General features: G+C 42.8%; 2 protein-coding genes across 2 annotated transcripts in view; one reads left to right on the forward strand and one right to left on the reverse strand.

Moving 5' to 3' along the window:
- LOC125892843 (IgGFc-binding protein-like) overlaps positions 1-3,644 on the forward strand; it is a 99,110-nt gene extending 95,466 nt beyond the window's left edge. Inside the window, exon 15 of the mRNA XM_049583139.1 lies at positions 2,448-3,644. Within this exon, the coding sequence (XP_049439096.1) occupies positions 2,448-2,660 (213 nt within the window). The 3' untranslated portion in view covers positions 2,661-3,644. The remainder of the gene's footprint in view (positions 1-2,447) is intronic.
- Positions 3,645-6,319: 2,675 nt separating this feature from the next.
- LOC125892577 (uncharacterized) overlaps positions 6,320-19,192 on the reverse strand; it is a 51,048-nt gene continuing 38,175 nt past the window's right edge. Inside the window, exons 7-9 of the mRNA XM_049582583.1 lie at positions 12,265-12,350; positions 10,887-10,957; positions 6,320-10,557 (exon numbers count right to left, since the gene is read on the reverse strand). Of these exons, the coding sequence (XP_049438540.1) occupies positions 9,152-10,557; positions 10,887-10,957; positions 12,265-12,350 (1,563 nt within the window). The 3' untranslated portion in view covers positions 6,320-9,151. The remainder of the gene's footprint in view (positions 10,558-10,886; positions 10,958-12,264; positions 12,351-19,192) is intronic.

Genomic DNA, 19,192 nt, shown 5'->3' on the forward strand with positions numbered 1-19,192 from the left:
AAGGGAAACTTTGCCAAAGTTCAGCCAGCTGTGTGGCATGTCTGAAGATGAATGGTTTTTTTATTTTGTCTCTCTTGTTTACCATGCAGGTAAATCTGAATCATTTATGGTCTTCTTTGGTGTTCATGGTTATATTTGTATGTGCAATTGAAGCAGGAAACTAACGTTAGCTCAGGTGGGTAGCCAAGATACTGGTTTTATACATCCAAAGAACTTCTATTAAGATTAACTGCTTGGCAACCAGACCAGACATCTAATTGAGACAGGCCTTTATTTGTTAAAATGTGTAGCCACATCAGGCTAGTAAAAGGGACTGGGTGTTTAATTAGGACTAGGCTTTTAATTTAAGTTTGATGGTACATTCAGTAGGGCATACCTTCAGTTGCTTGCTAGCTAATACTACACTTTCCAGGATTTGGATTTGGTTTTGGACTGGGGAAGAAACATGTATCTCCTTGGACACGCAGCGGTGCATGGATAGTGTGAGGTCGGTGGTTGTGCTGCTGCCGTGGTCCTGACAGATGCCTCCTGCTGCTGCTGTTATCATTAGTCATATTTCTACTATTATTATTATACACATATGATTATTGTCACATATGTAAACTATCAGATATTAATATATACTTTCAACATATTGTACCACAATAGCCAGAATTATAATTATAATATTATTACTTTCATTAATGTTGTTGTAAGCTACTGTCATTACCTGCATCTCTCTATCTCTGTCTCTGTCTCTCTTTCTGTCTTATTGTGTCATATGAATTACTGTTAATTTATTATGCTGATCTGTTCTGTACGACATCTATTGCACGTCTGTCCGTCCTGGAAGAGGGATCCCTCCTCAGTTGCTCTTCCTGAGGTTTTTACCATGTTTTTTTCCCCGTTAAAGGGTTTTTTTGGGGGGAGAGGAGGGATGTCGTATGCTGTAAAGCCCTGTGAGGCAAATTGTGATTTGTGATATTGGGCTTTATAAATAAAATTGATTGAAAATTGATTCTAACCTCCAGGTAAAGAGTTTCATTAATACATGATATGCTCCAGGCACAACGTTTAGCTCAAAATTAACAAAGCCATCCTGAAAATGAAGGAAATCTGGAACAAGTCTATGGTGCACAGTCGTGTTGTAGGACCCTGGTCTGAGCTGACCCGATGCTACGCTATGATTGGCCTGTCTGTATCTGGGGGTGGGACCTAGCATAGGATCAGTTGAGACTCTGCCTGTGGTCGGTCAAAGCCGATATAGGAGACTACCCAGCGCATTGTCTTTTGATGTTTAGGTCCACTGACAAATCGTCAGTGTTTGACAAGTTGGGATGAGAACACCTTGAAATATCCTTTATTTATTTATTTATTTAACCTTTATTTTACCAGGCAAATTTGCTTGAGATCAAATGACCCCTTTACGATCAAGGCCTGGCCAAAATGTCAGGATTAAAGAACAAAACATAATAAGACACACATAAAGAAGAAAGCACAGACATGAGAAAAAGAGAGAAAGGCTCAGAGTCCTATGGAGGGGTTATGCCCTACAAATACAGTCCGGTGGGGGAAGGGGGAGGAGGAGAGGGCTGGATGGGGGCAGAGAAGGTGGTAACAGGGGATCCTGAGGAGGAAAAGTTCATGTTAAACAAAAACAGTGCACCACAATACACACTAAAAGGACACTTATGTGATGATGATAAAATACTATGCAGTAAAACATTTACACACTCCAAAATTTGCCATTATAAAGCCTGTAAGCTGAGTTTTAAAATCATGAATGGTGTTAAGTTCCTGCAATTTTAGTGATTTTTGGGGACATGAATGCCCTCTTCCCAAACTCAGTACGAGTTCTGGGAACAGAGGCAGATAGCAAGTCCAGAGAGTGCAAACTGTATGATGGATTTGATGTAAAAGTGTCATGTATTAGTGCTTAGCAAGTAGTCAGTACCATTTTTCTGTGGAGGTGCAGCACTGGGGGAACTGGGGGTGTAGCTAGTGTTTTAATAATACTGAGGTAGTAAGTCCACATTTCCCCAGCGCAACTATAGAATGTTGCATACAAATTACAAGTTGGTAAAACCTCAAAATTCCTAGAAAAAATCCAAACCAAACAAAAAAAACAAACCAACAAAAAAAAATATGTATGTATATGTATGTCACCTTTCTTCTTAATGGGAGCTAGGGGAATTGAACAGAGGGGTCACCTTTTGTTCAATATCTTCAACAGTAGTAAATTCTGTCAAAACTGTTTCCTTTAGTACAATGTTACAGTTGTCGACTGTGTTGAACACTTTGTGTTACACTAAAGTGTAAAATGGAGGAAGGAGGAGAAAAGGAAGTAGGGTTTTATTCAGTGCACATATAAATGCTTTAGTGTGTATAGTCAATCACAAATATTCCATCTAGTAACTGCAGCCACTGCAACAGTATGGCATTGTCCTGACTGAACTTTGATCTTCTAGGATCGCTGTGTGCCACTGGCTCAGTGTGGATGCCAGTACAAAGGTCAGTACTTCATGTCTGGTGAGGAGTTCTACGCTGACTCGGACTGCCAGCAGCACTGTGTGTGTCATGGAGGGGTGGTGCACTGCAAGGACAAGCCCTGTGAAAGAGGGCAAAGCTGTGGAGTGCAGAAAGGAGTGAGGGGTTGCTATGCCAGCCTCAAAAAAGAATAGAACAGGGACAAACACGTGCAGAAATTCATCTTCTCTTAATTAAATCTATTTTAAGAAAATATACTCAGCAATACTGTGTTTATACTGTAAACTTATAATTGTCGATTCTTCTGCAGTAAAATTCCAACTGTACTCAGGTGCTGAAGGCTACAGAAAATCGAAAATCTAGTTTCACAATTAAAGATATAGTTGAAATGTCAAAAATCTGATCTTAAAAGCCTCCTCCTATTTAAATGTGTAATCAATCAATCAAGCAATTAATCAATCAATCATCACATCATTTTTTGTTCCTTTTGAGAAACTGCCTACAAAATATTTTTAATGTAGTTACAGTTAATTCTAAGATGATGTATTCTGAATGTTGTGTGTTACTGCTGTTACAACTAAAACCATTTTGTTAACTAACTTTAACTGAGTTGTACTCTCAGTTACCTATTTATTAGGTACACCGAGCTAATAATGACAAGCTAAAACTAATGCAGTCTAATACAACAATCCTGCAATAAATCCTCTCTCTTTATTGGAACTTTTTTGGAGAGATGTTAATTCAACTGTATGATCATTTTAGAGACTGCAGTGTGTGTGATGCCATTGAATTGTCCTGCATTATACTGACTGGAGGCTAAATAACACAAACACCCCTTGATATAATACAATTCAACAGCAGCACAAACTGCAGCCTCCAAAATGATCATGAATTTCATTAACACACCTCTCTGACTTTGTAACCTTTCTAAAGGAGGATTATTTGGCACTAAGTTGATAGTATGCAACAATGATCATTTTCTCATGTCACTGCATGGTAGAATCCCCTGATGATTGCAAAACAAATGAAGACTACTTTGTTGTAACTGTGGAGGATTACAGTATGCTGTGTTTGTAAGCCACTTTCTTTAGTCTATTCCTTCCACATATCCAAAAGCATTTCTAATCATTAAAAATATTTCAGCAACGTCCCCATCTGTTGTGTCTTTGATTGTGTGCCTGTTGACCATTAAAATATTGTTTCTTCTCTGTTTAAAAATGGAAATGATACACTGAGATACTGATCATTGAGCATAACTGTGTCCGTGTTATGGTGAAGAAACCTGCCTGACTTGAGTATTACATGTTACATCCATAAACTGTATAAAATAATTTAAGTAGCTACCATAATGTCAGTCATTGCTTTTTGAACTGCCGTTTTGAAGCCTTAACTTCTGTATTTCGGCCGTTGCTCTCGTTGCGTTGCGTTGTGTTGCGTTGCGTTGCTAAAGTGAACATATGTGGGTGAGAGGGTGGGGCTGTGGAGGAGTGAGGGGCTGGATCTGACTGAGAAGCCAAGGACAAATCAGCAGACAACCTGTCACTCAAGCCCTTAAATATGCCTAACTTTAAGCCTTAATGAAATATAAACAGGTGAGTTACTAAAAAAATAAAATCTCCTTCTGCTTGGTTACATCATGGGCATATATATATATATATATATATATATATATACATATATATATATATATATATATATATATATATACATATATATATATATATATATATATATATACATATATATATATATATATACATATATATATATATATATACATATATATATATATATATACATATATATATATATATATACATATATATATATACATATATATATATATATATATATATATACTTATTTATATATTTATTTACATATACATATATAATATATATATATATACACACACATATACATATACATACATACAGTACAGGCCAAAAGTTTGGACACACCTTCTCATTCAATGTGTTTTCTTTATTTTCATGACTATTTACATTGTAGATTCTCACTGAAGGCATCAAAACTATGAATAAACGATGAATGTGGAGTTACGTACTTAACAAAAAAAGGTGAAATAACTGAAAACATGTTTTATATTCTAGTTTCTTCAAAGTAGCCACCCTTTGCTCTGATTACTGCTTTGCACACTCTTGGCATTCTCTCCATGAGCTTCAAGAGGTAGTCACCTGAAATGGTTTTCCAACAGTCTTGAAGGAGTTCCCAGAGGTGTTTAGCACTTGTTGGCCCCTTTGCCTTCACTCTGCGGTCCAGCTCACCCCAAACCATCTCGATTGGGTTCAGGTCCGGTGACTGTGGAGGCCAGGTCATCTGCCGCACTCCATCACTCTCCTTCTAGGTCAAATAGCCCTTACACAGCCTGGAGGTGTGTTTGGGGTCATTGTCCTGTTGATCGTCCAACTAAACGCAAACCGGATGGGATGGCATGTCGCTGCAGGATGCTGTGGTAGCCATGCTGGTTCAGTGTGCCTTCAATTTTGAATAAATCCCCAACAGTGTCACCAGCAAAACACCCCCACACCATCACACCTCCTCCTCCATGCTTCACAGTGGGAACCAGGCATGTGGAATCCATCCGTTCACCTTTTCTGCGTCTCACAAAGACACAGCGGTTGGAACCAAAGATCTTAAATTTGGACTCATCAGACCAAAGCACAGATTTCCACTGGTCTAATGTCTATTCCTTGTGTTTCTTGGCCCAAACAAATCTCTTCTGCTTGTTGCCTCTCCTTAGCAGTGGTTTCCTAGCAGCTATTTGACCATGAAGGCCTGATTCACGCAGTCTCCTCTTAACAGTTGTTCTAGAGATGGGTCTGCTGCTAGAACTCTGTGTGGCATTCATCTGGTCTCTGATCTGAGCTGCTGTTAACTTGCGATTTCTGAGGCTGGTGACTCGGATGAACGTATCCTCAGAAGCAGAGGTGACTCTTGGTCTTCCTTTCCTGGGTCGGTCCTCATGTGTGCCAGTTTCGTTGTAGCGCTTGATGGTTTTTGCGACTCCGGCAGGGACACATTTAAAGTTTTTGCAATTTTCCGGACTGACTGACCTTCATTTCTTAAAGTAATGATGGCCACTCGTTTTTCTTTAGTTAGCTGATTGGTTCTTGCCATAATATGAATTTTAACAGTTGTCCAATAGGGCTGTCGGCTGTGTATTAACCTGACTTCTGCACAACACAACTGATGGTCCCAACCCCATTGATAAAGCAAGAAATTCCACTAATTAACCCTGATAAGGCACACCTGTGAAGTGGAAACCATTTCAGGTGACTACCTCTTGAAGCTCATGGAGAGAATGCCAAGAGTGTGCAAAGCAGTAATCAGAGCAAAGGGTGGCTATTTTGAAGAAACTAGAATATAAAACATGTTTTCAGTTATTTCACCTTTTTTGTTAAGTACATAACTCCACATGTGTTCATTCATAGTTTTGATGCCTTCAGTGAGAATCTACAATGTAAATAGTCATGAAAATAAAGAAAACGCATTGAATGAGAAGGTGTGTCCAAACTTTTGGCCTGTACTGTATATAAGGTTCGAGACGGTCTGTGACGCATTGCCCGCTGAATCCCATGCAACTGCATAGCTGACCTGAGCTGATATGCAACTGAGTCATTCAGACCACTGCAACTTTTTTTCTGCAATGTCCTAAAACCATTTTGTTGCATCTGGAATCTTTGGTCTGAACTGGCCTTTAACAGTAATATTTACTGTTATAAATTCAATTCAATTCAACTCATTTTTATTTTATTTATAGCCCAATATCACAAATCACAATTTGCCTCAGAGGGCTTTACAGCATATGATGTCCTTTGCACCCTCACTGTGGACAAGGAAAAACTCCCCAAACAATCCCCTTTCACGGGAAAAAATAAAGGTAGAAACCTAAGGAAGGGCAACTGAGGAAGGATCCCTCTTCCAGGACGAACAGACATGCAATAGATGTTGTGTGTACAAAATAGATCAACATAATACATTTACAGTAATCCACATAACAAAATGATATATTAAGAGAAAGTAAGACAGAGAGAGATGCATGGCAAACAGTAATGACAATAGCTACAATAACATTTCAGCAGTAATATATTAATTATAGTTTTTGGTAGCGTATATGTTATAAGTATATATTAATATATGATAGTATATGTATGTGGCGATCAATCCTATGAGTATAATAATAGCGGTAGTATGACTAATAATAGTAACAGTAGTAGGAGGCACCAGGCAGGACCACGGCAGCAGCGTAACCACGACACACGATCCAGGTATAGCGGAGATACAAGACAGTGGAGCACAAAGGCTCCGGGGAAGATGCCAAGTTCGTGACATGCAGTTAAGCTTTGTTAGCAATATGCAGTAAAAGGACATGAATGGGTCTCATTCATGAAAAGTGAGTAAATCTGTGTGTAGATTTGCACATAAAAGCCTACTCTACTAAAAACCTACTCCGGATTCAGGAACGCTGCGGGAAACTCAGATTTGATCGTAAACACGTGTGTATGATCATGAATGCCAATCCATCGTAAAGTGAAAGTGTGCTCCCGGTAATCAGCAATTAGCATAAATCCCCGCCCATGAATAGCCAATGACCACCATATAAAGAGGTGTAGGTGCATCCAGTCACCTGTCAGTCATGGCGCAAAGGAAGAAAGAGAGAGAAAGAAAAAATAATTTTTCCGAAGCGGAGACTGAAATAATTTTGGGTGAAGTGGACTTAAGAAAAAACATTTTATTTTCTTCAGTTAGTAGTGGTGTGACAGGGACAGGCAAAGCGAAGGCCTGGAGGGAGGTAACATATGCTGTTAATGTTGTCTTCGTACAAAGAACCATGTCAGAGGTGAAGCGTAAATGGTTTGATATGAAACTGGAGGCAAAGAAACGCATAAGCACACAAAAAAGTGGTCACCAAACAAACAGAAGATTCATTTGTGGGGTTTTGAATGAAGTGGGAACGGGAAACCAGAGATGTTTTGTGCATAATGGATAAACTCTAAATCAGTGATGGCTGTCGGAATGTAGAGCTATTTAACATTTATTTTAACAAATGATACGGATAACATATAGCCTAGCAGTTTTGTATGCATCGTCTTCAAATTATTTGAATCTTAATAGCCTAAAGCTCTGTTTAATACAATGTAAATTAAACAGTTTTCAAATCAGATCTATTCATTCAAATGATCAAAAAGCCAAAAAAAAAAAAAGAAAAAAAAATCTTTCAGCTGGCGCGTGCTCCTTCGTGGCCCCACCACCTGCTGCCCCTGCTGCCCCTGCTGAACCCAGGCACCAAGGCCGAAGAGGCTGTGACCCGGCAGTCCTTACGGATATTTTTATTATCATCATTCAACATGTAGAAAGAACGTGTAATCTATTGAGTCGATTTACATAGATAATTCACAATCATGAACCTAATCTGGATCTTAAACCTGCTAACTGCTAACTAATTTAACTAAATGTGTTGTATTTTTAATATTTTTGTCATGTTTAGATTACGTGTTTCAAAGGCATCGGTGTATTGTGTACATAACAGAGAGCAATACGAGTTAAAATTGTAATTTCCAGTAGTGGCAAGCAATATTTATGTGCTTTACTAAATTTGCACAAGCACTACGAGTGGTCAGGAGCAGGAGTAGATTTTGTTAGTAGCTACGAAAAGATCAGAGCTACTAAAATATTGATGAATGCGGACATGCACGTAAATTTCCGTCTGCGAACAGTTTACACACAAATTCCTTCTGCTCACGTTTCATGAATGAGACCCATTGAGGGGAGGTTTTAGGGTTAGAGCCTTGCAGTGCGCACTGGCGGAGAGGTGGGTGTACACCCTAGATTTCCACGCAACCTATGTTAATGAAAACAAGGCAAGGGTAGGTAAGGGCTTGGTTAAAGAATTTTATTATTCATCACCATGTTTACAGCCAACTGAACACCAGATTCTGCAACTATTTATTATGCTCCAGAACCAGTGAGGTTTGCCTGGAAGTTTGCCCCTGGTCCAGGTTTTTAGTTCAAGTACTCCATGTTCCATGTGAGCAATTTGGGAGTTACACTGCTCTAAGCTGTCCATGGTACATAAGATTAATAGAAAGGTTCCTATATCTCTCGTGGTTCCCAAAACCAAGGAAAGTTCCAGCATTTGAAAGAAATGGATGTTATGTTTTCATCAATTGTGATAAAAACCAGATGACACTGACTGATAATCAGGAGCTATCTAATTTCCTCCTGCTGAAGCTTCATATGTGGATTCAGGTCATGACCCTACTATGACCTTCAACTACTCTTTGACCTCACTCTTCTCTCCTGCAAAGCTCTCTTTCAGCCACTCACCTATATTAAATATATCAATAATTAAACATCTGTACGACCCAGTATAATCCAATACAACAGCTCAGCACGTTATCCTTTACTGTTTTGTTGAGACTGATTCAGACGTGTGTTAAACTGTCAGTTTAGAGGCTGTATTAATATTATGCTAAACTGCATTATAGTGAAACGTGTTTCTCATATATTGTCCACTCCCATGTTAACAGCAGTGACCGGTCAAAAACTGAATGTAAAAAAACTTGAAGATAGAATTGTTTGGTGGTCTGCTGAAATGGATTAGACTGCACAGCAGTATTTTGGGGATTTGTGGAAACCACCTCAGAGAACGAATCCACTAATCTTAATAGAAGTCTTCCATCACTTTATCTCTCAATTCCTCCATTGGCTGCTCCACCACAAACCCTAAACTCTGCATGCCCCATCCTGATACTACCTCAGCCCACTGCCTGCTCTCAGAGCCTTGCAGCATAGTAGTAACTGTAACAAATGCAGAGTGCCTGGGGTGGTCTAGATGCATTTCCTCTGAACTAACAGAGCCAGAACTGACATCGTGTGGTCTGCTAATGGTATCAGAAAATTCTTGTGTCTTCACTGCTCCAGTAAACTGACTCAGATGAAAAGCTTCACCTTCTTCAATTCCAGAATCAAAATCAGAATCACCAAGTAACCGGTTTACAAAGACTGCGTCCCTGAACCCATCTGGATGATCGAACTGCTCTGACTCTAACCCTCTGATCTGAAGACTGTGAAGTATTATATCATCTGCATGTGGTCCTTTATTGTCAACAGAATCACCTGCTAGCTCTTGGATCTCATCAGACTTGGTGTCAACTGAGTTACTGACAGACTTGAACTGGTCTGACCACAGGAAAGTGCCCAACTTTTCTGACTCTGGCCTGCTGACATCAAGAAAACCTGGGGGGTCAATTTCATAGTCACTGGTGGCAGAATGTGTCCCAGCCATTGTCTCAAATTTACTGCCAAGCAAACCCTCATGGACTCTTGAATTCCTAGAACCAAATCTACTTGTACCAGATGTAACTCTTACATTACTGGAGGTAAAGCTCTCTGCACCAATAACAGTATAGGTGGCACCTTGTCCTGCACTATTATTGGTGGCACTACAATTCATTTGATCACTATTAGGACAAAGCTGAAAGACAGGAGTAACAGATGTGATAACATTCTCAGCAGAACCATAATTACTTGTTTTATCATAATCAATACCAAAACTGAAATTGCTTGTAGTAAAAGTGGTTGTACCAGAACTACCTCTTGAAGCATTAGTGCTACTGTTGTCACTGAATGAACCACTCACAGAACCTTTGTTGGTATTAGTGACCTCCCAGGCCTCCTCTGCTCTAGTCTGGTCCGACATAATCATGCCATCTGTTGCTAATTCTTCTGGCTGGGTGCCTGCCTTTTCCATATCTACACTTTCCATCTTACTCTCCTCCTTTTCTCTCTTGCCCTGCTGGGTGAATGAAGCATTATGCCTCCATTCTTTTTCATCAGTAGTCTCCTTAGGAATGGCTTCTTCATCCTTCTCCTCATGACTCATCTCTGTCTCCAATGGAAAAGTCTTGACTTTTTTATGGTGTTCATCCATTCTTTCTTCCACCTTCTCTTTTTGATCCACCAATTCTCTTTCCTCATCATCTTGAAAAGATGTTGCCCTCATCCTTGGTTGGTATTCACCCCTCTGTCCAATGCGCCAGACTGGACTGCTGACTGTGTCCTTGATAGCTGAGTAAAAAAAGGACAACAAAGAGAACATATAAAACCAGTGATGGTGCAGGTTTTAAACTATAATTGGTGTTTTTCTATCTTTACTTAAATGGACAACAGGATTGGAAATAATTGAACCATATTACATATTACAGAACTGCCTATACTGTGGCACCCTCACTAGAAATCATAAAGTGGCATATATATTCTGAGATACTTCACAATTGATGATCAGTGTGATTCTTTTATTAAATATAACTTTGATGTGTTTACTGATGTCCAGTTGCCAGCTGGTATGGTGTGATGTAGACTCATTTGTTCAGTCTGACTACGTTCTCAGAACTTACAGTGCTGTTTATCAGTGCACATGGAATCACAGCAGGAGCATACTGAAGGTGGGCCTTCCAGCTCCTCCCACCTACACACATGAAAGAACAAAGCAGTCATGTCCACTACTGAAAACATTTTACTTCATTCAAGGCACACAAACACATTTCATCATGAAGTGATCACGCCACTTTCCCCAAATTATTACTCTGTGCTGGCCCGTGACATAGGCAGTATGGGAGAATGCTAATGGCACTGTCATCCATAGGCGGTGCCACAAATGGCGCCACTTATTCATAGCCTTAGCGGGAGGCTTGCCTAGGGCACCAAATGTGCTAGAACCACCACTGTTATTACCACCTGTTCATTCTGCAATGCAAAATGTACCAAATATGTTCTCATTATCAGCTGTGACACTGGGGCTGATGTTGTATCATATCATGGCAACATGTGCTCCTGTTTACAACTATTGTAGGGGGAGCTACTGCAGAAATGGTTTTAAGTTCTTTCATGTTTTTATAAATCAATCAATTTTATTTATAAAGCCCAATATCACAAATCACAATTTGCCTCACAGGGCTTTAGAGCATACGACATCCCTCTGTCCTTATGACCCTCACAGCGGATAAGGAAAAACTCCCCAAAAAAAACTTTAACAGGGGAAAAAAATGGTAGAAACCTCAGGAAGAGCAACTGAGGAGGGATCCCTCTTCCTGGGTGGACAGACTTGCAATTGATGTCGCACAGAACAGATCAACATGATAAATTAACAGTAATCCATATGACACAATGAGACAGAAAGAGAGAGAGAGACAGAGACAAAGAGAGATGCAGGACAGATGGTAATGACAGTAGCTTACAACAACATTAATTGAAGTAATAACATTATAATTCTAATTACAGCTACTGTGGTACAATATGTTGAAAGTATCTGATAGTATACATATGTGACAATAAGTATGACAGACTTTGTCACCACTCAAGTTAATTGCTTGAGACAGAATGCAAAGTTATTGCTACGGTGATACCCAGACAACTTAAAAGACATTCTCCCTTGGCTTATCTCTGATGAGCAGACTGGCTACATTTGGGTCAAAGCTTTTGATACCCCCTCTCTGCTAAGGAGAACCTAATCCTGGTTCTGGGCTAGTGCTAGTGCTGGTAAGCAGTTCGTTGAACTTGCAAACCTTTTAAGAACCAATTTGCTTTCCCACAAGCTAGAGAGACATGTCACTGTACACGTCTTTTTAAGTGTTAGGCAAGTTACTCTCAAAATGTAATATTACATATTATTAATTACTATTCTTATTAATCTGATATTTATCATCTAGTTTTCATTCTCATTCCATTGTGTAATACTTGTGAAGAGGGTTCATTTAATACACATGGGTTACTCACCTGCCAGCAGCCTTGTTGTAGTTACAGGACTTTGAGACATAGGAAGGGGTGAGACTGACTGACAGTGAACAGTGGAGGTACAGCACCTACACAGAGACACAAACTGCAGTTAAAAAGCTATAAATCACTTGCACATGGAGAGTGACATCATGTTAAGACCATGACGAAGATACGCCTGTGGGAAATTGGTCCTGCCTCTTGATGTTGACAAGATAATGAAGACCTCATAACAGCCTGGGGGTATATCGAGACGCGTGTCGGGGGGGTTGCTGTGGGAATTTCCCATCCATGCTGTAAGCAAATATCTGGATGACACAAAAACATGTCTCTGCCAGCTGTAACAAGTTCAAGCTTTGTGTGATATGTGTCTGATGCAGGCATGCTCTCAGTGCTAATTAAAGAATGTAAAAAACCTGTGCTCTGTGACTGACAAAAGTGAGAGTAAAATACGCCTATTTAGTCCTTTTGATAAATGTCACCTGGTAACAGTCAGTGCATTTACATGGACAGTTTAATTCCCTCTTCATTCAGAATTAAAGTTCATTCCCATTAGTGATTTTGTAAACACCTAATTTGGAATGAAAATGGCCAATGTGATTGAAAATTCATTCCGATGTAAGGGGCTGTAATATTCCGTTTCTTATTCCGAATGAAAGAATTTCTCGCACTTGTATACACTCATTCCTCTTTAAATTCATTCCAGTCTTTCTGCGCATGCTCGTTTCCTTGCCCTTCTGGCGCGATGACAAGATGGCAGCTTCTAAAAACAAGAGATGGTCCCGAGTGGAAACATTATTTTTAATTTCTACGTTAGAAGACTTCAACATCATGACAAGATTGGAGATATATATATATATATATATATATAGTACAGGCCAAAAGTTTGGACACACCTCATTCAATGCGTTTTCTTTAGTTCTATTTCATGACTATTTACATTGTAGATTCTCACTGAAGGCATCAAAACTATGAATGAACACATGTGGAGTTATGTACTTAACAAAAAAAGGTGAAATAACTGAAAACATGTTTTATATTCTAGTTTCTTCAAAGTAGCCACCCTTTGCTCTGATTACTGCTTTGCACACTCTTGGCATTCTCTCCATGAGCTTCAAGAGGTAGTCACCTGAAATGGTTTTCCAACAGTCTTGAAGGAGTTCCCAGAGGTGTTTAGCACTTGTTGGCCCCTTTGCCTTCACTCTGCGGTCCAGCTCACCCCAAACCATCTCGATTGGGTTCAGGTCCGGTGACTGTGGAGGCCAGGTCATCTGCCGCAGCACTCCATCACTCTCCTTCTTGGTCAAATAGCCCTTACACAGCCTGGAGGTGTGTTTGGGGTCATTGTCCTGTTGAAAAAGAAATGATCGTCCAACTAAACGCAAACCGGATGGGATGGCATGTCGCTGCAGGATGCTGTGGTAGCCATGCTGGTTCAGTGTGCCTTCAATTTTGAATAAATCCCCAACAGTGTCACCAGCAAAACACCCCCACACCATCACACCTCCTCCTCCATGCTTCACAGTGGGAACCAGGCATGTGGAATCCATCCGTTCACCTTTTCTGCGTCTCACAAAGACACGGCGGTTGGAACCAAAGATCTCAAATTTGGACTCACCAGACCAAAGCACAGATTTCCACTGGTCTAATGTCCATTCCTTGTGTTTCTTGGCCCAAACAAATCTCTTCTGCTTGTTGCCTCTCCTTAGCAGTGGTTTCCTAGCAGCTATTTGACCATGAAGGCCTGATTCGCGCAGTCTCCTCTTAACAGTTGTTCTAGAGATGGGTCTGCTGCTAGAACTCTGTGTGGCATTCATCTGCTCTCTGATCTGAGCTGCTGTTAACTTGCGATTTCTGAGGCTGGTGACTCGGATGAACTTATCCTCAGAAGCAGAGGTGACTCTTGGTCTTCCTTTTCTGGGTCGGTCCTCATGTGTGCCAGTTTCGTTGTAGCGCTTGATGGTTTTTGCGACTCCACTTGGGGACACATTTAAAGTTTTTGCAATTTTCCGGACTGACTGACCTTCATTTCTTAAAGTAATGATGGCCACTGCGTTTTCTTTAGTTAGCTGATTGGTTCTTGCCATAATATGAATTTTAACAGTTGTCCAATAGGGCTGTCGGCTGTGTATTAACCTGATTTCTGCACAACACAACTGATGGTCCCAACCCCATTGATAAAGCAAGAAATTCCACTAATTAACCCTGATAAGGCACACCTGTGAAGTGGAAACCATTTCAGGTGACTACCTCTTGAAGCTCATGGAGAGAATGCCAAGAGTGTGCAAAGCAGTAATCAGAGCAAAGGGTGGCTATTTTGAAGAAACTAGAATATAAAACATGTTTTCAGTTATTTCACCTTTTTTTGTTAAGTACATAACTCCACATGTGTTCATTCATAGTTTTGATGCCTTCAGTGAGAATCTACAATGTAAATAGTCATGAAAATAAAGAAAACGCATTGAATGAGAAGGTGTGTCCAAACTTTTGGCCTGTACTGTATATATATATATATATATATATATATAGCTGGTAACTGGCGTCTTAAGAGTCCGAAGGAAGGAAAGGGAAGGAAGGCGGATGAAGTGGCTTCTTTCGTGCAAAACCGCACATTCAATTCCTTACGTCAGCAAAAAGCAGAATACAACACTGTGTCTGGTCAAACTCTGTCTGGACACTGTTGTGGACTAAACACTTGGACATTAACATGAGCTAACTCTTCTTCGTACGTCGGCCACTGTGGATGTTTTCCTCAACTCTGTTTTTCCTTCCTGCACCTCTACGTCACACACATGCACCGGCCACGGCCTTAAAGGGACAGGGCTGGCCGGTGACACTACCCCCACTCTGGATGATGATTCAAGCTTTAACATCACTCCAGCATGTTACATCTAAAGAAAGCAAACATGAGACATTATAAATTCAAACATTTCCCATAGCAACCCTTGTTTCCCACAGTCTTTGAATGAGCCTTCCTCTTGTGGCAAAACAATTTCAGGTGAAGGACAATGTCAATATAACATCCATGGAAGCATGCTGTTTATACTTCTCATAGGGATGTAACCAAACAACAAAATAACATTCACAGTCCATACTGAAAGGAAGTGATGCTGTCCATTAAACTACTTAGATTAAATCTTCTGTGACCAAACTCTTCAGGCACAAGAGGTAATTCAGGGTAACACCTTAATTGTAAACAAATCAAATTCTCTTTGCACATCTCTACTGAATTCTCAAGTTAACTTAAAGGTGCAGGGTGTTAAAACCAAGATATGCAGCTAAAAAGGGCCCAAATCACTCAACTTAGTCAGCTAACTAACTAAATAGGCCCATAAAAGTATGCAAAAATGCCAATAGGCTGGCCTGGAGGTGAGGAGTAGAAACCCGGAAGGGCCTCCAGGGCTGCATCCTCGGTGTCTGATGAAGCGCTGACCAGGTTACGGCTGTCGACGTCTGGAGTGAGGGAGCTGAGTCGGGTGAAGGCGGCAACACCTCCACTGATGCCCAGGTGTCAGCATCTTAGAGGACCCAGCTAGTGTCCAGCGGGGCTCTGGAATGGTAGGGCTTGAGCCTGTCGTGGTGGACTACTTTGGTCTTTGCTCTCGGGCTCTTTTTGATTCGGTAGATCAGGTCGTCCAGCAGTCCCACAATGAAGTAAGGGCCCTCGTAAGAAGGTAAGAACTTCCGTACCTTGTTTTTCACCCTCTTGGTCCCTTTTATCAGGTACCAAACTGCATCACCAACTTTGTGCTGGACCTGACAGATGTTTTTGTCGTACTGGCGTTTGGCCCACTCAGCAGATTTTCCCAGCACCTCCTGTGCCAGCTGGTGTGAGCTCCAGTCGTTCTGAGCCGCTGGACATACTGTGGATGTGTGTTTGAGTTGTCAGTATCCGGGGGCAGACCAACAACCAGGTCGATTGGCTCAGAATCTCTCTTCCAAAGAGCATCATGTTGGGTGTCAGGCCTGTGGAACTGTGTTTGGTTGCCCGATAGGCCATGACTGCATACGGAATCATGACATTCCAGTCCCAGTGGCAATGCTCGGCAGTGGTGGCCAATATTTTCTGCAAGGTGGCATTAAAGCACTCCATTTGACCGTCGGACTGAGGATGAAACGGTGTTGTTCATGTCTTGTCAACCCCCAACAGTGCGCACGGCTCCTGGAACACGGCTGATTCAAAATTGGTGCCCTGGTCACTGTGCAGGCACGGTAGGGCTCCATATCTACACACCCACTCAGAGGCAATCTTCTCTGCCACTGTCACTGCTTGCTCGTTGGGGACAGGGTAGGCCTCCACCCATTTGCTGAAGTAGTCTTATACTACAAGTATGTAGCGGTTACGCCTCTCTGTTTCATTTAGGGGTCCCATCAAATCGACCGCTATCCTCTCCATAGGAGCACCAACCCGCACTGTACCCATAGCAGCCTGAGGGGTTTTCTTTGGGCGAGCCTTTGCAGTGCAGCTAGTGCAGGTGCAGCACCAGAGTGTGACATCATCCTTCATACTGTACCAGAAGTACCTGGCCTTAAGGCGTGCAAGGGTCCTTTCCACTCCAAAGTGGCCACCCACTGGGCCGTCGTGCATCTGTTGCATCACGGAGGCACGGTACAGGTGGGGCAGCAGGATTTGGGGGTAGAACGCTTGACCTTCTGTGCAGTAGAATTTCCTCAGCAAAACTCCATCCCTTCGGTAGAGTCGTTTCCATTGCGCCCAGTATGCTTTGGTAGCTGGACTGCAGGGTGCTACATCAGTCCACGATGGTCGGTCTCCTGCGTCCATCCACTTCCTCACTGGCGATATATCTGGGTCAGTTAGTTGGGCATTGTTCAACTGTTCTTGGGTCCAGCCGCAGAACAGGTTGGTGTGAAGTGACTCATTCACCCTGTGGATGCTTGGATGGGTGGAAGCATGGCCACAGCTGTCGTCGCTGGAGGTGCCCTCTACCCCCACTGGAGGAAACTCTGGCTTAGATGTTGAACGGCCCCCCACAGCAGTCATCAAGCTCCACTACCCCCACTGGAGGTTTCTCTGTAAATGTTTCCATGGCAGCTTCTTCAGCTGAAACATCATCCAGGCGGCACTGCACCGCCTTATGCTGACATTGGACACTTAGATTAGGCTTTGGCACCGTACACAGACATGACTCACGGCACGGCCTCCTGGAAAGTGCGTCCGTGTTTTGGTGATGTCTCCCGGGGTGATGGATCACCTGGAAATCGTACTCTGCTAGTTTCTCTAACCAGCGGGCAAGCTGGCCCTCTGGCTCTCTCAGTCTAGTCAACCAGCGCAGGCTGCTGTGGTCCGTCCGGAGGGTAAACGGCCTTCCTAGCAGATATTGCCTGAAGTAGGAGGTGAACTCCACTGCAGCCAGGAGCTCGCGCCTGGTGGTGCAGTAATTCTGCTCTGTAGCTGACAGCCGCCTGCTCCCATAGGCTAGAACCCTCTCTTCCCCCCCTTGTGTTTGGGAGAGGACTGCCCCGATTCCCCAATCACTGGCGTCGGTGTCGAGAAACAACTCGCCACTGTCGAGGGGGTAGCCTAGCACAGGCGCAGATGTCAGCTGGCTTTTCAGTGCCTTGAATGCTTCCTGGCATTCATCTGTCCAGATGAAGCATGCATACTTTTTAGTGAGTTCATGGAGCGGCTTGGCAAGTGTGGCGAAATCCTGCACGAAACGTCTGTAGTAGGATGCCAAGCCGATGAACTGACGTACCTCTGAGATGTTTTGGGGCGTGGGCCACTCAACCACTTTCTGGATCTTTTGGGGATCGGTGGCAACACCTCTGGCAGAGACGATGTGCCCCAGACAGGCCACTTGCTCCCGGAAAAGGCAGCACTTGGAAGGCTTCAGCTTAAGGTTGGCTTCGCGTAGCCTGGTGAACACTTGGCTGAGGCGCTCCAGCATTTCAGCAGCATCCCGCCCCAGAACTATAATATCATCAAGATACACCAAGCACGTCTCCCACTGCAGCCCAGCCAGGACACGATCCATAAGCCGTTGGAACATGGCCGGCGCATTGCACAGCCCGAACGGCATCACGTTCCACTCAAAGAGTCCTTTCCGGGTGCAGAAAGCAGCAGCTTTGCGGGCCCTTGGTGTCATCTCCACCTGCCAGTAGCCTGATGTCAAGTCCAGTGTGCTGAAGTACTTGGCAGTGGAGAGTGTATCCAGGGTGTCCTGGATGCGTGGCAGGGGATAGGCGTCCTTGATGGTCCGTTCATTTAAAGGTCGGTAATCCACACATAACCGTGGGCTCTGATCTTTCTTTCTTACCATTACTATTGGTGCAGCCTAGCTGCTTTTGCTGGGTTGTGCTACACCGCTCTCCAGGCTCTGCTGCACCTGTTGGTCCGCTGCAAGCTGTTTGTCGCTGGCCATCCTGCGTGGGGGCTGTTTTACAGGTGGCCCCAGGGTGGTCAGGATATCGTGCTGCACAAGGTTAGTGTGGCCGAGGTCTGTGGGCCCGGTGGAGAAGACATCGCTGTATGATTGCAGCAGGTGGGCCACTCTACCACGATCATCCTCTGACAGGCTGGCACAGCTCTCAGTGTACAGGGACTGCAGGTGACTGGGGACAGAAACAGAGTCAGAACTAACAGGCTCAGGCACCGTTGAGGCCTCCGTTGGTTGAAGCCCCACCTCTCCCATAACCTTCAAAGGCTGAAGGGAGCCCGGCCACGGCCCCTTTCCTTAGGGTGACAGGTGCAGTGCCAGGGTTGAAGACTCTGATGGGGATGTTGGTAGATTGCTGCGTCTGAACAACAATGCGGGCCACTAACACATGGTGCTTTTCGATGAAGCCTTTGGTGGGGCTCAACATCATGTCTCCATCAGCAGCAAGGTGGACGCGGGCAGTGCCGGGTACTACATATTCACAGCCTGATACCAACACGGTTGTGCAAGCCACTCTGACAATATGCACCTCA

This window comes from Epinephelus fuscoguttatus, linkage group LG8, assembly GCF_011397635.1.
Source record: "Epinephelus fuscoguttatus linkage group LG8, E.fuscoguttatus.final_Chr_v1".
NCBI lineage: Eukaryota > Metazoa > Chordata > Actinopteri > Perciformes > Serranidae > Epinephelus > Epinephelus fuscoguttatus.